The sequence below is a fragment of the Euprymna scolopes genome, chromosome 32, assembly GCF_053919585.1.
Source record: "Euprymna scolopes isolate OS-2025 chromosome 32, ASM5391958v1, whole genome shotgun sequence".
Lineage (NCBI taxonomy): Eukaryota > Metazoa > Mollusca > Cephalopoda > Sepiida > Sepiolidae > Euprymna > Euprymna scolopes.
The window spans coordinates 5,540,122-5,564,690 of NC_136513.1; the positions used below are offsets into that span (position 1 = coordinate 5,540,122).

At 31.9% G+C, this 24,569-nt stretch overlaps 1 protein-coding gene across 1 annotated transcript; it reads left to right on the forward strand.

Moving 5' to 3' along the window:
* The first annotated feature begins 702 nt into the window (after positions 1 to 702).
* Positions 703 to 15,396, forward strand: LOC145256194 (cytochrome c oxidase assembly protein COX20, mitochondrial-like). The gene is made up of 4 exons (XM_080114801.1): positions 703 to 920; positions 8,712 to 8,802; positions 13,449 to 13,512; positions 15,002 to 15,396. The coding sequence occupies exons 1-4, from the start codon at positions 885 to 887 to the stop codon at positions 15,111 to 15,113; spliced, it is 303 nt and encodes a 100-aa protein (XP_079970927.1). The 5' UTR covers positions 703 to 884; the 3' UTR covers positions 15,114 to 15,396.
* Positions 15,397 to 24,569: the final 9,173 nt, after the last annotated feature.

Below are 24,569 nucleotides of genomic sequence, written 5' to 3' on the forward strand. Positions count from 1 at the left end.
TTGCCAATTAAACTTTGTGAATCCTACAAACGCATTTTGAGTCAATATTGCTGCACATTTCTGCATTGTCTCACATTGATTTTTTTTATCGTAAATTTGGATCAGGAAGGTTAACTTTATAATAAATTTTTAGTAACCATTAAATTTTTAAAGGCAGGTTAATGAGGTGGGAGCTATAGCCATATTCACTTTCCTCCTCACGACGGCCAAGATACACATGCCACTTTTTTTCTTATTTTATTTTTTATTTATTTATTTATTTTATTTTTTTATTTTTCTATTTTTTTGTTTGCTTTTCAATGTGGAGGATAACCAGCTCTCCCAAAAGAGGCATTCTGGATGTGACAAAAATAAATACTCAAGAAAAATTTCTCCTTTTTTGACCGACAGCAGAACAGATGCTGCTACACATTGATCTCACCCCATGGGCCAGAGAATAAAATAGATAGATTACATTGGCTGAAATATTGCGAATATGATAATTAATTTCGGAACATAAATTTGGGTATATGTACTTTCTGGGATTTATTTTTAAAAATACATATATATTAATAAAAAAAATAAATTGATATTCCTGTTAAAAAAAAAAAATTAAAAAGAAACGGATTTTTCTTTTTAATTTAGTTATTGCCTCCCTTTGATAAAAAACAAGAGGAGATAATGCCGATAGACGAACTTTAGAGTTATCTTCCCTTGCCATTTGTATCTCACTATGCCGGCATGGATGCGGCCATCTTTGTTGATTTGACTTTGTGATTATTTACCAATGTCACCGGTTGAAAGAAAACCTCACATTTAAGCAAAGAGATCAATAATTCCGGGCAGAGACATCAAATATTTCGTACTTAATAAGGAATTTCTTGAACAACATTGGACAATAAAAAATGGCTGACGAACAAAGTGATGAAAGTTCGCCGAAGGTAAGTTGTATTATTTATTGTAACCTGCTATTACAACGTTTCTGTGCCTTTCAGTTTCTTCATCAGTCAAGTTACATGAAAAAAAAGTAAATAAATAAAATTAGACGTACCCGTGATCCGCTGGGTCATAATAGCTATTACTATTTATTTTACTTTAATTTCATTCGAAAGTTCGTGGACTCTATTAATCTCTGTAATATATCTTTTTAAAATCTGCACTTAAAACAATCATCATAGAAATATTTTTGATAATTTTATAGCATTATATAATCAAAATTGTATGTCCTTTTTGATTTTTGGTTACTGTTGTTCATTTGTCGTGGACAAGTCTCAGATAACATAAAAGCGCCTTTCTTTTAACACGAGGAAAGAGGAGAGGGCTTTTATGTTATCTGAGAGGAAGATAATCATTATTCATAAGGGAATATATCTGACTTGTCACCGTCATTCTGTCTGTGGAGCAGAAACCGGAAGTCGTAAAGAGCAAACACTCTTTTATATAATCACTCCCGTCTCCAAGCGAGTGTTTTTTTTTTTGGGGGGGGGGGCGTTTGTGGAATACCTCCAAAACAGCATATTTAAGTTTAAAAAAAAGAAAGATCTGGTTTGTATTACTGTACACATAGATTCGAAAAAGTTGTCAAAAAACAAATATATAACAAATAAATGTTATCAAAGGCAAGATAAGTTACTTTTCTACCAAACTGGATATATTTTTCGTGTTTTTATTCAATGTAACATGTTTATTCAGCTCGAAAACCAGTGTTTACCGATGTATTGGAAAATTGAAAATGGCGTCTGACTCCCTCTTTAACACGGTAAGTTTGGGAAAAGGTGTTATAAGTAAAAAACTGGATAAAATAATGTTAAAAACTCGCTCAATACATGTTACCGTGACATAGATTGACATATATTCGGCGGGTTTTTAATAGTATTTTTCTAGTTTTTATTTATAACACCTTTTCCCAAACTTACCGTGTTAAAGAGGGAGTGAGGCGCCATCTTGAATTTTCCAATACATCGGTAAACACTGTATGTTTTTCGAGCTGAATAAACATGTTACATTGAATAAAAACACGAAAAATATATCCAGTTGCGTAGAAAAGTAACTTATCTTGCCTTTGATAGCATTTATTTGTTATATATTTGTTTTTTGACAACTTTTTCGAATCTGTGTACAATAATACAAACCCAAAAGATCAATGCGCACTGCAAAGGGTGTTTATTCCGAAAGCCGTTCTTAACATGGGGAGGTTGAAAATAAGAAAATGCTTTTCGGAATAAACACTCCCAACCTCTCCGTATTAAGAACAGCTTTCGAAATAAACACCCTTTGCGGGTTGGACACCCAGTGCAAGTGCACATTGACAAAAAATATATATAAACATGGCCCACTCTGCGACGAAAAAAAAAAGTATGCTTCTACAGAACTTGAACCAAACCAGTCGATTTTTGCCGAACCTAAACTAGAGTTAGTTTATTGTTAAAAACTATTTTTAAATATAAATAAATAAAGCAGTTGGGTTCAAATTTTGTGGACGTATAAAACCACGCCCTTCATTAATCCGGGAGTGATTCTAAAGATACTATGTACGTGCAAAATGAATGCCGATGCTCAAAATGTATAAACATTTTGAGGCCCTTCCTTTACTTAAAAATTCACCAAAATTCAGGAAATTAACCAATTTTTATGAAATTTTCAGTATTTATCAAATAATGATCACGGAATATAATAAATACATTATTTTGCTTAATTATTAGTGGAAATGTATTATTTGATTTTAACAAAAAAACACTTTTACTAAAGTTATGGTTTTCAATAGTTAAAAAATGAATGAATTTATTTTTGCATTTTTTATGAAAATAAAGCATCGTAAATTGTAACAATGAAACAAAAAGAAAGATTAATTTTTTTCAGGAACATTACAATTGGGTATACAAGTCAACAAGGTAATGATTCGTATCGATTCCAAGTCCGTTCAAAGAAAAATTAATTTCTCAAACTACCGATATTATCATTGAATCAAGCATTGTTTAATATTTTCACACAAAATAATTATAATTGCAAAAAAAATTGTCTTTTTTTTTTTTTTTTTATAGATGTTTTGCGTAATTTTTAGATGCAAGATTCTAATATTTTACTTGCTTGAATATACGTGTAACTTTCAGCGTAAGATCATTTTTATATAATCTTGAAAAATTTAAAGAAAAATTTTTTTTAATTTAAATTTAAAAGCGAGAACACAGAATAATAAATTAAAAAATGGTACAAATTATACAACCGTTCACGAAAAGAATGTGCGGATCCACGGCTGGAGAAAAAAAACAAAAAAAACAGCACTCCTGGACCTTCTCCCAACTACCTGACGTCATTTTCAGATAACCATTTGACTTTCTGACATTTTGACTTTCCATAAAATCCATTCTTACATGACTTCGTTCATTTTTGTTTGTGCAAAGCTGGAATCTCTCACTTTACTTTTTTATACAAACAAGATGTTGTTTTTTTTAATTTAATTCAATAACTTAGGACTTTACTAATCATTATTAAAATAGACACAGAAAACTAATATTTATCTTTCAAGGGATTTTTACAATGAATTTATTTAACTTAAAAATTTAGCTAAATTTGTCAGTTTCTGAATGTCGCCGTGAAAACATTTTTCATTATAACTTTTTTTCATGTGTATATAAATATTTTTTCTTTTGAAAATTAACTTTAGTCTTTAATCTTTCAAATACAATCAAGAAGTAGTCAGAAACCTACAAAACATTATGATAAATCAGCTTTTAAAACTATGTCCCCCTATCTTTTTTTCTGCCATTATTACCTGTACCTAAAAAAATATGTATTATTCTGGTAAATTTGTAATTTAATGGTAATGAATTTGTTAATAAATAACATTGAAAACACTTCTAACAAGTTTCATGTGAAACATCAAAATGAAAAGTCGATCAGGAAAATATAGTCGCAATCTTTATGAATAAACTGAGAGGCTATTTAAGAAGGAACCATAACTCAAATTCATAACCCTGAAATTATTAGTTCATCAAATGTTTTTCTCAGTAAATTGATCGTATCTTTTTTTTTTTTTTTTTTACACTGATCAAGGCCCGGAGGCCACTCAAGGATAAGGATTACTGGGTATACATTAGTCTATGTTATTATAGCATAGTAAACATAAGTAGTGGAAATTTTGTAAATTGGATTACTTAGGGGGACGGTTCATCAAGAACTTGTTTACGTTGGACTTGAAGACAATCAGATTGTAGTCAGATGGAAAGCAGGCAATTGGAAGAGAGTTCCACAGGCATGCAGTTCTAAGAAAGAAGCTTTGTTCATGGAATCTACATTTAAGTTTAGGCACAGATAAAGAGTCTGGGAAATTATTGATAGTGGTTTTGGCTAGACAAGTGTTTTTCATTAAAGTTTGGTGAGTGGGGGGCTTAGATTGAAGTTCAGATATCGCATGCAATTTGCAAATGCTGCTCGGTAATCAATCTTGGTGCTTCTGCATTTATCATCCCACAATTTCCATGAAGTTACTTGGGTGTGCCAGGCAGATAACCGGAAATGGTCGGGCGAGCCTTATTAAAAAAGAAAAAACACAAATTGTTACAGCCTCCTCCCTCCTCATGTTAACAACGGCAACGACCAGATAAATTCATAAAATAATATATTGGAAAAAAAATGTCTTAATATCCAGAAAACTGTCAATCATTTCTGGTTCTTCCCATCATCTGCTGGGCACACCCGAGTAACTTGGCGGAAATTGCAGGTTCATAAATGCTGAAGAACTTAATGAGATTACTATAACTTAGTGTTTTAAATATTTTATTATTTTTATTTTATTTTACAAAAACGCAGAGTGCAGCTTTGGGTCTGCTCATCAAGTGGCTTGAGGCATTGGAGATCAGAACCAAATGGAATTGAGTGCTAGGTGCTAGATATATCAACAACTCAGGGTTTATTCTGAAATATCAATTAGCACAGAATGTGTTAGCCCTTAAGCAGTGCAGGAATAGAGTAGTAATCTGACTATTCTGGCTGCAAAATAAAGGCACAAGAAATGCCTGATCAAGCTTTCTTTAAATGTTGCAAATTCAAGCAGCATTGAAAGTCAACAAGGTAATGATTCGTATTGATTCCAAGCATCCTTTGTTGTTAACCACGACCTTTGTAATTGACAACATTTAACCACCAGGAGACAGGGAGAAACAAATGGTGTTTTTTGTAATCTTGGCTTTAGAGCAACTGGTGGTGAGGACATTGCATGTGAGGACATTTTGAAGGGTTGAATCTTTCTCTGATCAGGATATAATTGTTTTCTTTCAGTACCAGCTTAAGGTCAAAATCAGATGTGATTGACAAAAGGTGGATACAAGTTGCAAGATTGTGTGTATGAAAATGAATCAACTATGAGTATGTGTTCCCTGCCTGAGCATGGCACTTGTGGTTCCTGATTCAATCAGTCCAGCCATTCGGGTAATTTATCCTTTTAACTGGTTGAATGAATGAGCCCCATCCCTGTGTTTACCTTTTGGTAATAGAGCTCCTTCAATATGCTCATTCTCCATACATATTTTTTGTTCTTGTCTTTTTTTTTTAATTCCTCAGTGAAGGATACCATCCACTCCCAAACTACATCATTTCTTTCTCCTTCTCATTTAGATACCACTGCCATTTAGAGATTGACCTGCTTGCTTTTGGTTCTGAACAAATTGGAATAAATTTGAGTGTATTCTTTGGAAAGGGTTGGAAGGATTTTAGTAACCAGTTTTTTTTTTTTTGTCCCACTCCCAATGAATTTGTACGAATATTTATTTATGAAGAATAAAATTGAAAATTTTCAACACTTCAGAATATTTATTTTGATTATTCAAACTACTTTTCTCATTTTCAGTGTTATTCTCATAAAATTTCAGCCAGTGTAATTCTGATCTTCTTCAGGTGTATCTTGTTGCACTCTGGAATCTCCACAGAATTTTTAATACAAGGGCCCATGGCGAAATGGATAAAGCACTCAGTAAAAAAATCTAGTTCCAGTGATACTCTTCTGGAGGTTGAAGGTTCAATCCTCATTGCAGGTGATACTATGAATACAATTGCAAATTGCTTAAGATTTCTACCCGATCATGGCTGATGGATTAAATAAAAGGTTCCATACAAAATTCCGTTCAGATTTCAGATCTTCTTCAAGTCTAACTTGAACAAGTTCTTGATGAGCTGTTCCTCTTGAGTAATCCAATTTACTGAATTTCCATTACTAACAATTACCACGACATTGTCCCATTGACCACTGTACACTTATTAACCCTTATCCTCGAGTGGCCTCTGGGCCTTGATAAGTGGTGACACCTTTGTAAAAAAAAATTTTTAAATGAACAGGTAAAATGAGGTATAGGTTGTTTAAACAGTTACATTCAGTTTAGCTTAAATTTGCAGTTTTTGAAAAAATGACAAGTGCGGAATTTTTGTTTTTTGGTGCCACTGTAGGTTGAGAGTTGCCTTCACGCACACACATATACTCATACACACACACGTGTGTGTATATATATATATATATATATATATATATATATATATATATATATACACCCAAATCCTCTGGTCTTGATGGAGGGGAGACAAAAACTTGCTGCTATGGTTTCAAATGATCTAAAATAACGGCAAGCGGAGACTTGATTCCAAATATTTTTCATATCTTATATTTCCCCTCTTTTGGAAATAGGGTACGATAATGAATATCTCCAGTATCAAATAATCCTGTGAAATTTACTTTATGAGGGGAGATATAACATATGAGAAATATTTGGAATCAAGTCTCCTCTTGCTGTTTTCAGATCATTTGAAACCATAGCAGCAAGTTTTTGTCTTCCTCCATCAATAGAGGTTTGAGGGAAATACCAGATATTTTGTAATTCACATGCAAAACTTGGAAAACAAATGACTATGATTGAAGTATTGGTAAAGGTGCAGTATCTTTTCACCCACAAAAAATCCTTTAAAATTACCACTATTATAGGTTTTTGGGGTTCTGAAAACGAAAAATAACAGTTAAAATCTCAGGAAACGAGATATGAAGAAATTATAGTTTTATAAAGTGAGAGATCACTTTTCTATATTAAATTAATGTAAAATGAACATCCACTTTATAGCCAGGATGGCCATAAAGTGGATGTTCATTTTATGTTAAATTAATATAGAAAAGTGATCCCCACTTCTTGAAAGTAATGTGCAACCTCAAGGGCAAATGTCACATAGCTCACTATACAATACAGGTGATTGTCTTTCCAATGAGCGTTCATTTAAATTTTGATCAGTAGTTGTTTAGATTTTGAACTTATAAAATTGCCCAAAGAAGTGGTATATCTATATATATAGATATATCTATACTCGTCGCCAAATTGAATATTGAAATGCTCATATCTTTGGTTCTATGGGCCGAAATTACACAAAAATTTGCAGGCTTTTAGAAGATTATGATACTATTCTATGGTTAAAATGTTATGACAATTGGTTACAAAGAACCTATATTTTCAAACCAATAAAATATGCTCAAATTAGCATACATTTATATATATAAAAAAACAGGACATTCAATTGTTTTTCTGAGCATTTTACAGTCAACAGAGAAAAAAAGGCCAAAGACCCTAGTGTTTTGATGTGATGTTTTGAATATGATAAGCTAGTTATGACCAAAATTTCATTTCATTCGGACAAAACACTAAGAAATGGGGCCTAATTAGAGTTGGGGCCCGTTTTGGAGGGGGGGGGTCACACTGTGTGTATGTGTGTGTATATATATATATATATATATATATATATATATATATATATATATATGTCCTAACAAGCCAGCTTCAGTTTTTCTACTTTGGGATGAGTTTTGCTTCAGAATTTGCTTAGTTGTCTCCCCTGTGGCCTTGCTAGGCTACTAATATATATGCCCAATATTCTTTTTATTTTCTTTTAAAGTTAATGAGTTTTTATTCTTAGTAAGGGTGGAAAAGATTAAAAAATTTACAATAATTATATGAATGGTTCTGCAGTACGACACAGGTGCTGTCAAGAATTGAACATTTTAACATGCTGAAAGAAATAAATGGTAAGATTAACAACATCTTGGAATTTGGAATATAGACTTTTTTTGTCCTTTATTTGTATATGTTCTGTAGTTACATCAAACTTCATAAATTAAAGGATTAGTATGAATAAAGGGTGAAATATAATTGAATAAGCATATTTTTTTTTCATATGTATGTACTGATTTCCCCAAAATAGAGTTTTGTTATAAAAAAGATTTGTTTTTCAAGTGAAATTGATATCAAATTTGAATCTCCGATATCACCGAACCCAACACAACCTTCTATTTTATATCAATTTTTTCCATGTGTAAAAATTCACGTAATCACAAATTCATCACTAACAAAATATTTTCAGGGATTTTATAAATTTGTCACTTTCAACTATGTAATTAGTATTTTGTAGAATATCTATACAAACATTATTGGCTACATAAGTGCATACATGTTTTTCCTGCAATTCCTTTAGAGAAACAGTGTCTTCAGGACCAATTTTCTCTAAAAGAGTTACAGCAGAAACGTGTATGCACATATGTAGCCAATATAATGTTATATAATAATGTTTGTATAAATAGATACACTATAATTACGGTCTGTTTGTCATCAAGCACTTTTTGATAAACACCAGAGTTTCCATGGATTTATATCGAGGAAACAACAATAATACAATCATTATAATTTGATTTTGTTTTCTCTTTCCTTCAGGGTATTTTAAGTATACCTTGTATGCGACAATCTCTATTAAATGGTATTGGAGGAGGAATTGTAACTGGACTCGGAGTTTTCCTTTTCACTAGTAAGTTCGTTTTTTTTATTCTTACTATCACCCTACTGCTTGTTGAAATGAATGTTGTAGTTTGCTTGTAGTAATACACACGGACGAAAAAACGCTTTGGATAATCACAGATTTCAAGGTAATTCTACTAAAATAGCCATATTTTTTAAACCAAAGCACTTCAAGTCTTCAAATTACTACTGTTTTGTTTGGAAATGAATATACTTTCAAATGAATTAATAAATATGAATGTACATTATATATTTTAAGAGTTTTAAGCAAATAAAGTGATAAAAATGTGAACGTCATAAAATGGCGTTTTCGGTAAGGTTTTGTAATGACCCCCCCTGTTTTCTAAAGGTCCGTACCGTGATTGTATGAAGAATTTCTTCATGAAATTTGGGAACCAATCAGTAGAGGTGTTAATCTTAATACTGTCAAGTGTCCGAAATATTTTTGACCATTTCTTTTTTTGTTGTGTTAAAAATAAGACTTTAATATGACGAGTATCGAACATTTTGAAAAAAAAATTCTTCGGACACCCAGTAGTAAGTAAATCAATCTTTTTACTATCTTTATCAATTAAAAGTATTATTTTATGTTGAGTAGGACCGTGGTAATTGATAATTTAAAAGGACCTACCCGAAAAAAAAATTGTTTCTATTTCTCGAATTTGGTCAAATGAAGTTAGTATTACTAGAAGCAGCAGCAGCAGCTCCAGCCTGTAGAATCAGCGATAGCACAGTGTAAACATGCGTTCATTAATTTTTATTCCAGAACGAATTAAGAAAAACATGAAAATATGAATATAAATGTTCATATGTTTAATTAGAGCTATTTTGTTATCAGAATAACATTAGTTTAGAACTATTCGGTTTTCAGAATGTATAATAACAACAATCCCAACCAATTCGGCATTATGAATCTGTTGCAATTTCTCACATTTCTCGTCAAATTTAAAAACATGGTTAAAAAAACAAAATAAACTTTTGTAGATATATAGCTTGCATGCACTTTTATTCTTTAAATTAGTTTTGAACAGCGAATTAAAACAATGTTTTACTGCGAACAGCCACAAATGTTTTTTTTTTTCAAAATCAAAATAAGTATCAAAATCTCGTTTATACATAGATTCGAAAAAGTTGACAAAAAAGAAATATATAACAAATACATGTTATCAAAGGCAAGATAAGTTACGTTTCTACCTCACTGGATAATTTTCTAGTGTTTTTATTTAATGTAACATGTTTATTCATTCAGCTCTAAAAACGTACAGTGTTTACCGATGTATTGGAAAATTAAAAATGGCGCCCGGCCCGACTCTCTTTGACATGGTAAGTTTGAGAAAAGGAGTTAAAAATAAAAAAAACTATACAAAATACTGTTAAAAACACACCGAATATATGTCAGCCTATGTCACGGTAACATATATTGAGCGAGTTTCTAGCAGTATTTTGTCTACTTTTTTATTTTGAACTCTTTTCCCCAAACTTACCGTTTCAAGAGTCGGGCGCCATTTTAAATTTTCCAAAACATCGGTAAACACTGTTTTCAAGCTGAATAAACATGTTACATTAAATAAAAACACTAAAAAATTATCCAGTTAGGTAGAAAAGTAACTTGCTTTTGATAACATTTATTTGTTATATATTTGTTTTTTTGACAACTTTTTCGAATCTATGTGTATAGTAATACAAACCCTCAAAATCTATATCAATATTCTTGAAATTTTAAAAGAATTAGGAAGCTTTTTATTTTGTTATTTTTTTTTTCTACTTATTAAGCGAAAGATATTTTTACAACCTGCTCCAGCGTAGTATAAACGGCCTATGGAATTAACACCTTCAACCTCGAAAATAGAAATCAACAAATTTATGGAATTTTCTTTGAAATTTCGCAACGCAGTTTCTTATTAAATTAAAACTAAATATAACATTTGCTGACTTATTTACCTGTCGAATACACACACACACACATATATATATATATATATATATATATATATATAAGAACTTTCTGTAAAATATTTATTTGAAATGGAAACGGCATTTTGCAGTTAGGACAACAAAACAAAAATGAAGTAACGGTTCATATTCCTAAAATACTCTTTAACCCTAACAATAACACTAAGTTCGAGTGGCAAGCCCCCCCCCAACAAAATACCTCTGTAAGCCACATACAAGCATCTAAAACAAACAAACAAAAAATAGATCCTTCCTTAAAGAAAAATACACATAAAAATAAATTGGTTAACTGACCTAAAATGCTAGAATGGCCAGGAAATGGTGAATTATTTTACATTAAATTTTTGAAACTAACCGCTCCCCCCTCTAATATTGTTTTTGTTAGCTTTGTCTTTGTCAAGTTTTCAGTATGTTCACACATAATTTTCCTTAGCCCCTACAATTAATTCAAAGTCCGAATGGCAACCCTCCCCATATTCTCATTGCATAGAAACCCTCTTAAAACTACACATAATCATCTTAAAAAAAAAAAAAAAAAAAAAAGCATGCATATTTTCCCATAGAAAAAAAACAGTTAACTGCCCTAAAATGCTAGAATGACCTATATTAGGAAATTATTTTACATTCAATTCTAAAATAATTTGTTTATCTTTCATTAAAGTTTTTCATGGCATTTTATACATAATTTCCTAAAAAGGTAGAATCACATTTTGGAGGGGTGGTCAGGAGTTGAGTGGGGTTAAACAAAAGGTGTTAATCTACAATAATACCAAAGAAATATTGCAATATATTCATTTTTAAATGGTCTTATGTTTGGATTTAAGTTTTTTGTACATAAAGCACATTACAATTCAACTTTGAGTTCTCCAACTTCTTTTCTGTTTATGGATACATGGCATTTTTAAGGAATTGCTGCATATTTATGCACATTTACTGCAGATTATTTGGAAACCATAAACTTTGGGAGATTTTCAGTTGAATATTCTAATTCCTTGTACAAAAATACACTTATATGGTAAATTTCATTTCTTAGTCTTGTGTTTTAACAAAGATATGACATTTTTACTGAAAAAGTAGTGTAAAAAATGTGACGAAATGCATATGGTCTTAAAGAGGGAAAAATATCCAAACGTGTGAGGCACAAAAATAGCCATAACTTCCTTAATTTTAATCAGATTTTAAAAATTTAAAAAGATTCTTTCTTAGCTCATCAAGCTCTTTCTATGCATACCAATATTGAAATATTTCAAGCTATTTCAATTTTTTCATGTGTGAAGCATTGTGGATAGTGTGTAAGAAAATATTTGAAAGCAATAACAACACTGCAGCATCATGTTAAAAACACTGTTGGATAGACTTGTATGCATCAAGAATTCAGTAATTATTACACCCGAGAACATTCTATTGAGACTCACCCATCTCCGTACATATCTGGTTTGAATAAGAAAAGAGTTAGCAGAATTCAAAGGAAAACACCAACGTTTTCTCTATACTAATATACCTGGAATACGAGTACAGTAACATAGACGTGTGATCTTTCTGAATTTTTGAGATGAAGATTTATATGTATTAATATGGATTGTTCAGACTACTGTTCTCATCTTATTGTCACAACACTTCTGAGAATATAACCGCTGTCCTTTTTAAGATGTATCTTGACAATGGCTCTTATTTTGACCATTCATCAATAAGTCATTGTCAAGATACACCTGAAGAAGGTTGGAGTTTAAATCGGCAAAAAGTTGTGAGAATAACAATTAAGATGAAAACAATAGTCTCAACAATCCAAATAATATGTAGACATATGAGTTGAATGATTTGGTCGACAGACATAAAGGTGATGTAATTCCAAGTGGTCTTTAGTTTTTTTCCATCTCTCATCATCATGATGATGATGAGGGGAGAGAATGCCAGTTTGTCTACATTAAAATCTGGACTCAAATTGCTTTGTATTTGCTCAAGGAAAATAGACCGGTGGAACTTAGTAGTGCATACAGTGTTGTGCTAATTGCCCGTGTATCAATACGCTAAGCAAACTACAACCCCACATAACACAAGTTATTATATGTACATATAAACAAAATAGATCCTTTGTGTAACTATATAAATACACTTCTATATATTAGTTCTATGTAACAAAAACCATTGCTTGAAATAAAAAAAACAAGATCTCTTTTATAACAACAATGAAAGGATTTATTTAATTACCTATACCGTTTGGTTTAAGTAGAAAAAAAATTGGACAGCGTCTGAGTGAAGAAAAGAAAGATAAAATGTTCTTTGGGCCTCAGAAAGTCTGCCAGCAATTATAATCAGGTGAAGATGGTTGATGCCCGAGTGTCCAGTGAACAGGAACAGGAGAGAGAAGGGACGTCTTTCCTCATTGCTTACTGGGTTCTTCTTGCTGATTGACTATGATTTCCAAAGGGGCTGAAGTAGTTCTTTAGAAGACAGATAAAATTGATATGCCCTACAAGCTCATTGGTCAGTTTGTAACCAAATCACCTAGCAGGGACATTTCTCCATATGTGAAAATAAGTCTTTGTTTTTTACTGTGCCATAACTGTTATAAATCTATTATAATCCATTGTTTGAAATAAATTGTTTAAAATTATTTCCTAAGAATCATTTTCATTTTTTATTTCGACATTATCTTGTCTCGCACCATACAACCACTGAAGTCGCATTTTTTTGTTATTTCAGGTAATGTGAGAAAAGCCACCAATTTTGCCGTCGGTTCCTATGCCATCATTGCTACACTTACATGGTACGCACTTTTTTTTTTTTTACAAAAACTTATAAAACAAATACAAGATGTCAATTATAAATATAGTTTGTTTTTTTTTGGAGAGGGCAGGGGTATAACATGTTCACCCCACACAAGGCACAATGCCACTTTGATGTAGGGGGGCTACTATCAGGGACATAAGTTGCAGGGTACTATGTAGGGTGTTGAGCAGCAAGATGTCTGTCCACATTACACTTGAACTTCTGCATGTCAGTACTGTTGGGGAAGCAAGAACCTGGAAGGGAATTCCAAAGTCTAGCAGTTCTGGGAAAGAAACTGTTAGAATAGAAGGCTTTCTTACATCTAGGAATCTCTGCTGTGTAGGGGTGGGACTTTGCTGCTTGTCAGGTTTGTTGGGGGGAAATTACGTTGAGGGGGTATGAGGGCTTGTAGTTCGTCAGAGCATTGTCCTTTAGTCCTCGCATTCCATTAGCAATGTTTCAGACAAAGGGGGAAGAATTAGTGTCTTCTGAGTTGGAATCTATCCATCTAACACTTATCGTTGACTAGTTTTCACCTTCAAGTGTTTTTTATTGTTTTATTTTATTTTTCATATTTTTTTTTAGCTCCTTATGTCAAGTGGCTTCATGCTTTGTTTAAAACTATTTCCATGAAAAAAAATTACATAGAATGCAAGGATGGAGGGTTAAAATAATTAAAATTTTGAGAATATAAATTATATGGTGTTATGCTCTTGAAATAATTAAGATTAAGATCTTGTCGTCATCCAGGATTCACTATACTTCTCAGTACTTCCTTGTATTTTTCTAGTATTTGTCAGTTTTCAGATTGTCTGGTGTTATTCACCATGGAGTCTGGTACATTTGCAGCATCTTAAATACCAGAATTAAAGATTATAAATTTTGGAATATAGCTTTTAGACATAAGGGTTATAAAGTGAGTTATGTTTAGTTTCATGCAAAGAGATTCATAATAATTCAGTTAAGTCCAATTTTATTTTAAATTTTAACAAGGGATATTAGACGTCAATTGATTAAATATTCTCTAAATTTCAGTTTCTTTGGAGAATTTTAAATAGTTTTTAAATAAAATTCAAATATTTCAGATTTGCATTAAATTTTATCCATAGTCATTAGACACCAATTAAGTAAAATTTCTGAATTCTAATTTCTTCTTAAGATTTTCTTAAATTTTAGACATTTTCTGAAATCAAAATCATGTAATAAATTTTATTAAAAATTGAATAAGGATTCCAGACATAAAGTCTAGCAAAATATGATTTTAATCTTCATAAAGGGACATAAAAGTGGTGCAAAATTGTTTAGGGAATTAATTTTACCCATCCTGGGACGGGTATTCTTTTATTCACAAAATAATGTAATTCTTGTTGTTTACATGAAATTATATTTTCATCAATCTGTGTTGACTTTCAGATAATTTTGTAAATTCATATTGCCATCCATCTTTTTTAATTTCAAGGCAAATATTTTTTTTTTTGTTTTTGCAGGTCAATGTGCCGTTACCAATTCACACAGGAACGATTCCAACGACGGTTGATGAAGGAGGCATTAAAATCAGCAGTTTTTCAAAAAATTGAAGTCGATGAAAAAACGGACTGACCTTTTTTTTGTTTTTAAATAACTAACTCAAGAAAAGTGTGTGTAGGGGGGGGGGTATATAGAAAAAATCATCTTTTCTATTCAAAAGTTTTGGAGGTGATTTATATTTCTTTGTTGTGTTAATGGAAGAAATGTTTTTGTTTTTTAATCTTTCACGATCAATGTAAGGATTTTATTGACCTCATCATTCGTCATTTTTATGTAAATTCTAACATTATTTTTCAGATGAATGCTAGTTGAAAAATCTCCCTAGGAGATTCATTAAAATCAGTTTGTTTTTATACTATTGAACTTTTTTTTTCTTTTTTTTTTGTATGGTTTCTTGATTTACCTCAGAAATCAATTTAAAACAAAGAATGTTTAATGCTGGTTCAAAATAATAACAAAAATCGAAAAATTGAATTTCAAATAAAATCAATGTTATTTATTTGTCATGTCAGAATTAGTAACATATTACCACATTAGTGCATGAAAAATTTATTTTCACAATCCAGCAATCCACCATTATTATTTTTGAAATGTAACTTAAACAAGGGAAGTAACTCATAGTTTGGAATCTGCTTATCATTTTCGTATAACTTACAATTTATTTGAAAACTATTTTCGTTAATTAATTTTATACTTTATCATTTTTCATAATTTTTGGAAATTTTACTAATTTCGACATGAAAATTAAGTAAATACCATTGATTTTGATTGAAATTTAATATTTCGATGTTCGGTGCTTGTTCAGATTAGCACTTATTGCAAAAAACAAAAATTAAGAAAAACTTTTATATCGTATCTACTTGTCACAGAATGAATATTTCATATTTCAAAAATCACAAAAATTGATCAAGTAGTTTATTCGTTTTATTTACAAAAACCAAATTTGCCGTTTTTTACCGATAAGTGACAGACGAGGCCAGATTTCTTTGGAGGACATAATAAGGGGAAGTAATCAGTGATTATTTTGACAGTTCACATGTGCATTAGAGTTGTCTGCCCTTATCAACCAATTTGTTGATTTCATTTTTTTTATCTTCATTGAAGCAGTAAAAATTGATTTTCTTGAATAAAAAAAAAAGCCTACTTGATCAAATTATGTGATTTTTTGAATTTTTCATCTTCGCCCCGTGACTAGTACATACATGATAAGTGCCAATCTGAATAAGCGCCAACTGTTTTCATAATGCTCCACCTTTAAAAATTTATTTTTTAAATTGAAATGTAATGTAGATTTGGTTCTGTGTGAAGCCAAAACTCTACTACTACTTCTATTAGTTTAGCACCCAAACTCCATCAACTCCATGTCAACATCTTTCAGCAGGTTATGTCAGCAACTGGAAAATGCTGAAGCAATTATCCAATCAGCTGTCAGCAGACAACAAGTTTCAATGCAAATTTCATTAAATCAAGAAAAAATTTTTAAACCGGGAATGACTTTCAACACGTCTTGTCAATATAAAATCCTGCCCTTCCCTATGTTAAGAATGGCTTTCTATTTAAAAAATCAGTCTTAACATGAAGAAGAGGGAGGCGCCATGTTTTGAATTAAACATCTGGCAGTCTTTGCTTCAGCATCTTCTGGCTGCTTACATAATTTGCCAAAAGATGCTAACAACAAAGTTGCCAGAAATTGGGCTGTAAACTGGATACGTGTCATAACTATCAATGCTCAATTCAGGGAGGGTAGTGTAGTATTTGTACTGTTGTCATGAGATTCTTGATTTACCTCAGATGTTAATTTGAAACAAGAATGTTTTCATACAGACTTTACACTCCACCTTCAAAATGGAAAGCAAATAAAACATAATTTTGAAACATTGGTACTTGTGCAGAATTTGAACCAGACGTATTTAACCATTCGCTCGCTTCTGCTCAGAACATGATGTCATACACTCGGGTTTGACCATAAGATGCTGATCAGCCAAAGGAGCAGACAATCTTTCGGGGAAAATATTGTAAAAAAAAAAAAATCAATAAATTAAGTGGTGTATCAGGACAAAATCCTAAGGGAATATCCCGGCTGTCATAATTTAATTTAATAAAAAAAATAAAAATAAAAAAACGGTTGTCCAGCCCCACCCTACAGAAAAAAAAATGTTCATGAAAAGAAAAAAAGTAACAAAAAACGTTTACTTTACATTAGTTAAAAAAAAAACTAAGAAAAAAAGTGCAAAATTATAATACATAAAAAACATTAAAGAAGGTGCTTTTTCTTTTTTTTTTTTTTTTACTTTTGAACAAAAGTTTAAATAAAACAACACTTTCTTTAAAAAAAAATATGAAAAACACAAAAAATTGGTTATCTTATTAATTTTGTTCAGTTTTGCTTGACAAAAGTGATTGAAAAAGTTTACATTAGTTACAAAAATAAAGAAAATATACTTGTTTATTTTTTCTCTTAAAAAATTTGTTATGAGAATAAAACAAATTGTTATGGTGCTTTCTTTTTTATTTTTGTTATATATTTTTCCTGATGATTTTTATTATATTTAAATGTTTATTCAGTATTTTCCTTGAGTAGCATTGTTACACTTTGATAATCAGCAAAAGCAGTGTTCCGAGCAAAGTCAAGCGGCCAGTTAGTTACATCTGGTTCAAATTCTGCACAAGTACTAAAACATTTACAAATTCTTTTTTATTTTACTAATAAGTGACCAGTTCTGAAGAAGATCAGTTATGGTCAAGATTGTCTTCTCTTTTTGACCTCCAGTTTCTTCTCCACAGATGGAATGACAGTGACGAGCAAGATATGATCCCTTCTGAATAATGATTATGTCTCCCTTTCCTAATGTTAAGAATGAGTTTCTTGTCTGATGGACCATGCCTAATTAATTTGACCGGTCAAATGGAGCAGACAATCTTGACTATACTCAGCTCTCTTCAGGAGAATTACTAACTTTTATTATTTATTTTTGTTTTTATAGATTTTGTTTTTATTATTATTTATCTCAGATGAAACCGGAATATTTTCACAACGGAACTTTACACTTCACCTGAAACTTAAATAAAGCATAATTTTAAAATGTTATGTAGATTTGGTGTCTAAAGCTAAAACAATATTGTTTACCTTTTTTTTTTTTTGGCTGGAAATGGAACATTCAACCAGATGACAGACATTCACCAACTATTTCAGAGATTCCAACCAAGACATCTTTTTAGGATTCTTTTAAGCATAACTAGCAGTTTAGCCCAGCTTTGTCTCGGGCTCTATGTGCTGTTCATAACTTTATGTGCATATGTATATATATATATATATATATGAGGGGCATGCAATAAGTAATGCCTCTGACCCACTTCCAATAGCAGTAGAGCAACGAAACTTGGCACAGTTATTAGTCTTTCTCTACATAGGAACCACCCAGAGTTATGCATTTCTCCCATCGTTTGATGCAGCTCTGGAGACCGTTTTTGTAGAACACCCCAGGTTGGTCCTCCAACCACGACATGACTTCAGAAATCAAGGCTGCATCATCTGGGAAACGAAACGCTTTCCTTTCAAAAACAACTTCATGGTTAGGAAGAGGTGAAAATCAGAGGGTGCAAGGTCAGAAGAGCAGGGAGGATTTCATAACCACATGCCCGTGCTTCTGATCTAGCGACATGCGAGTTGTGGACCAGAGCGTTGTCCTGCAGGAGGAGGATACCTTTGCTGATCTTGCCCCACCTCTTGATTTTGATAGCTTCCCTTAATTTCCTCAAAAGTGAAGCATAATAGGCTCCTGTAATTGTGGTATCCTTTCCCAGGAAATCTGTCATCACTACTCCGTCCTGGTCCCAGAATACTGTGAGCATGACCTTGCACCCAGGTTTCATCCTGTGTAATCAGTCTTTTGAAAAACTTTGACTCATCTTCTTGGCACATCTCCAAATTCATCCTCGAGCACTTGACGCGTTCTCACTTCTGGAATGGTGTGAGCAACCTGGGAGCCATCTAGCAGACACCTTATGCATATGCAAATGGCCATGAATGATAGTTTCCACAGACCCTGTACTAATCTTGACATCTTGGGCTATTTGGCGAATAGTAATGCGCTGATCTTCCAAAATGGCAACCTCAACTTGACGGGCAGATGCCACATCAATGGCAGAAGGGGGACGACCAGGTCTGGGAGCTGTTTCCACAGACTTCCGGCCATGTTTGAATTCATGATGCCAGCGTTTTACAAGGTCATATGATGGAGCATTATCACCATAAGTTTCTTTTATTTCATCAAAAGTCTCCTGTGGTGTGCGTCCTTTCAAATACAAAAACCGGATCACTGCTCAACATTCAACAGGCTCCATTTCACACCTGACTCAGTTCAAACACCTGTAAAACAGAAACCATAATTAGTTCAGAGCTGTAATTTGCTACATAACCCGTAGAGATATAAATCATTGCACATGCAAAATTTCAGTTAGATCAGACAACTGGAAGTGGGTCAGGGGCATTACTTATTGCGCGCCCTTCGTGTGTATATATATATATATATATATACACTAGCTGTACCCTGTCATGCGTTGCTGTGGCTCAATTTGGTGTAATGGAAAATTCTAATAAAAAGAGAAAATGCATGTTTCTTATATTCTTAGTACAGCAATCCACTCCAAAAAGTTTTTAAAAAAAGGCGAAAAATGAAAAAAAATGGTACTCTTGCAGAATTGGATCCTGATCCTCGGGGTTACCATCAATCATGGCTTGGGCTCAACCAACAATCAGTGGATAAAGCTGAACGTAGCAAAAATGATGAAACGCTAAATTTTTTTGTTTTGTTTTGTTTTCTGTATACAAAAATGTGAGTTAGTAATTAATATTTAAGTGATATACTATACTATACACAGATTCGAAAAAGTTGTCCAAAAACAAATAAATGAAAGCAAAGGTAAGGTAAGTTACGTTTCTACCTAACTGAATAATTGTTTAGTGTTTTTATGTAATGTAAAATGTTAATCAGCTCGAAAAATATAAATGGTTGCAGACTCTGTTGAATACGTTAAGTTTGAGAAAGTTAGTTGAAAACTAAAAACTATACAATACAGTGTCAAAAACCCACCGAATATATGTTACCATGACATAGGCTGACATAATCGGTCAGTTTGTGGCAGTATTTTGTATAGTTTTTTAGTTTTAACTCACTTTCTCAAACTTAACGTAATCAACAGTGTTCGCCACCATTTGTATCTTTCAAATACACCGATAAACACTGTTTTTCAAGCCGACTAAACGTTACATTAAATGAAAAGGGTTTGTATTACTAAACACAGATACAAAGAAGTTGTCAAAAAATAAATATATAACAAATAAATGTTATTAAAGGCAAGAAAAGTAAATGTTCTACCTAACTGGATAAGATTGTAGTGTTTTTATGTAATGTATAATGTTTAATCGGTTCAAAAACATGCAGTGTTTATCGGTATATTTGAAAAATACAAATGGCGGCAGACTGTATCGAACACGTTACGTTTGGGGAAATTTTGGGAAAATGAGTTTAAACTAAAAAAAATATACAAAATACTGTTAGGAACTCACTCAATATATGTTACTGTGACGTAGGCTGACATATAATCAGTGGTTTTAAACTTTTGCTTGATACAGGTGACGACTTTTAAGAGTCCCTTTTAGTGATTACCTGGTTTGAGGATATTTGTACAACTAAACGGCAAATCTGCCCCAAAAATCCGGTATTATTTTACGTCTCATGTTCGTATATAACAAAATATTTTATTGTAGATTTCGGCGTACTAAAAACGAATCTGCAAACCGTTTCCATCGCAAAAAGAAAGTTTTCATGATATGAATAAATTACTTTTTCGAAAAGTGGGTGATCACTTTTCAATGTAAATTTAACTTAGAATGAGCACCCACTTTCTGACCACCTGAGAGAGGGGCATTTTTCTGTGTGTTTCTTGGCTAAAACGTTTTTTTGTTTGATTTCTTTTGCATGGTAATAACCCCTGAACTCTGGGACTATTTTCCATTTCACAGCTGTAGCCTTCGGTTATACTACGCGCGAGCATAAACGAAAGCTGTTTAGCCAATAAACATGGGAAAAAATCCCCCCCTCTCTCAGGTGGCTAGAAAGTGAGTGCTTATTTTAAGTTAAATTTGCATGGAAAAGTGATTGCCTACTTTTCGAAAAAGTAATTTCTTCATATCATAAAAACTATTTTTCTGCGATGTTTGCAGATTCGTTTTTAGCACACCGAAATCTACAAAAAAAATTTTTGTTATATACAAACGTGAGACGCACAGCCCTTAAATGGAAAATTTTATCAAAAATACGAGAGAAAATAGTTTTCAATAAAAACAGCAAATGAATTCGATAGAAAAAAATGGATGCTATTTTTATAAATTTTTCTGTGTGTTTCTTGGCTAAAAATTTTTTGCTTGATTTCTTTTGCATTTTGCAATTTAAACAGGTAATTTTAAAGGATTTTCCAAGGGTAGGAAGAAAGTCCCCACCCCCTCCCAAAAAAATTGTAGTCACAAAGTGGGTGAACATTTTACGTTAAATTATTATGGAAAAGCGATCCTCCACTTTTTTAAACTAACATTTCTTCATATCTTGGAAACTACTAGTTTGCCTTAATTATAAATGTTATTTTCATTTTCAGCGACCCCAAAAACCTATAAGAGTGGTAATTTTAAAGGAATTTTCGAGGGTGGAGTAATTTTCCATATTTATCTTTTTTTTTCTTTCTTTTTTTTTTCAAATAACATAAGAAATTAAGAATTAGACAAATTTATTTTAGGTAGGCTTCGCCCGGAAAGCTTTTAAAAATAAAAAATTAAGATAAACAAATGGTGCTTGTGCACTTACCGATCCGCGCTATTTTTTAAATCGTATCTCCAAGTTTAATCAAAGTTTTATGATATGTTTTTTTTATTCAATTGTAAGGTTAAAGTACAAAAAATTATATATATATAATTTAAAAAATAGGGATATTTTTTTTTTTTACCCATCTATTAAATGTTGTAATTCGAAAGTCGTCAACGTGTGATGCACGTGAAAGGCTAATTTCTACCGGAAATGAATTGGCAGACAGTCTTGCAGTTACGAAAAATATTTTTATTTAATATATTTTTATAATTTGCGATCTTAACGATCTTAATTTATTTTAATAACATGCAAACATTGCTTGACTTTACAGATAAATTTTCTGAAAATTTCAATTAAATTGGTAATGTAGAAATATGGTTCTATTGACTTTGAACGAACCAAGAATTACATTTTTATATATATAGGTATTAGAAAGTTTGACTCCTGTTCAGGTAACCTACATCTAAAATTTCAAGTGCTTGGACCCAAAATTGGCGGAGGAGTTTGGTAGACTTTGCAAAGGTCAATTCTTTCAACTTTGACCTCTTGGCAGCCAAATTTTTGGTCAAAAACCAATTAAAAGGCTTGCCATAATGTCTGAATACCCTTTATGTAAAATTTCAAATGTTTTGACCAAAAATTGATTGAGAGGTCAAATTTTTTTCATTTTGACCCCTTAACATTTATTGTTTTTTGCTCAAATCAAATTAAAAAGTAACCTACATCTAAAATTTAAATTGGCGGAGGAGTTTGGTAGACAGCCAAATTTCTGGCTGAAAACTGATTAAAGATTTTCCCAAATCTCAATATCCCTTATGTCAAATCTCAAGTCTATAGACTGAAAATTGACAGAGTCGTTTAGTAGAGAAATGTACACACAGACAATTTCATTTTTATAGATATATAAATTGCTTTGATTTCTCTTGCACTTGGTTCACTCAGTATATTCATCCGGTAGATTTTAAATAACTTTTGATTAGCTTGATTGCTCCTTTGAATGATAAAAATCTTTTAAAGATTTTAGTTTTTGTTTTTCTTTTTTTTGTTTTTTTTAGCATCACAGATAAGACCTTTGTATTTAGTAATTTTTCTCCCTCTCAGCTCTTTAAGGACACTGACTTCAACTTGGTTTGCTACTTTTTCCTTGTTGTCCCATATTACTGCATAAGGTTTCACAGCTTTGTTTCTATTAATTGTACTATCTTTATTACTCAATTTTGGGGGAGGGATGGGGTAGTGAGTGTAGTATCTGTTTTAGATTATCTCCTAAGGCATTACCTCCTCCTTTGAGAGAGGGTAGCATAAGTCAACAAGAAATTTTCACAATCAGATGTTTATTAACAAACTCAACACTTACATTATATATACAAAAATATGTGACCACAGGAAACATGTTTTTGCTAGTCTCCTATTCTACTATATATAATATAGTAAAGTTGATTTTTTCCCTCTCTCTACAATTTCAATAGGAAAATAATTAAACACTTCCTTCAAAAATTTTTCACATTCAGCATTTCCTAAAACATTGTGCAAAACTATACACACATTTTATCCACATTTAAAAATTACATTATTTCTGTACAAAATGCTTCCCTCGAATGTATATTCCCATACAGAAACTAACAAACAGTTTAACTCTCTGTCCATAAAGGCCTCTCACTTAACTCACATCACCATATTAGATTATTAGCAAGTAGGACTTTGTAACCTCCTACTATTTATATAATACTAGCCTGGGTGCCCGGGTGTTTGGAGGTATGTGTTAAGAAGAAAAAAAATAATGGTACTATAGACAGGCAGGCTTGAACCCGTACCGTGAAGGAGGAAAAGAATGTGAAAAAAAAACATGACGTCTTTGCCGTTGTGTCCATTGCCAAACTGGAAGTGGCGAAGGTTCAAATTAAGGTTAGTCGATCAAAAATAGGGGATGAACATATTGGCAAAAAAAGCAACTTCTCCCTGTAGAAAAGTGCCCAGTTGTGGGTGAAGGAATTAATGTTTTTAGCCAATTTTTCGATATTTGTTATCTGAAGGGTCAAGTTTCAAAACGATACCGATCTCGTGAGAATCAGTTACCTCTGTCAAAAGTTTTAGGTAGACATACATACATTTAAACAGACAGATGAGATTTCTAACCTGATAGCCAAAAAGAAAAAAATGTATCTTCAAACATTAAATATATTTTCTTCATTTTATTATAGAAAAAAATTATTTCTTTTAGGAAATTCTTTTTTTTTTTTTCAGATATTCTTTTATAGTTGAATCATTCCTTTATATTCCAGTGGGGCAATGCCAGGACACTGGTCCTGTTATTAATAATAATTGTATGCAATGTTGTAGAAGTGCATTTCATTAAAAGTGCATGTATAGTACACAGGATAATGTAGAATTGTCAAGGAAATTAACATGGTGTGGCCCAACCGCGTGGTGGTAGAATTTTATATGAATAAAAGGTTATAACAGATTTAAATTTTATTATGTGAAAAAGTCTTGGGCAATAGTCGGTTGCCTTGCTGACGCGATTTATTTGGTCGATAATGCATTTCAACTGAAGAAAAAGTAGCTTCAGTTAGCGGGTTTGGGATTGATAATAATATTAATAATAATATTGTTTTTCGAAAGAAACAATTGATTTAGGAAGAATAGTATGTAAAGTGTTTTGACTAAA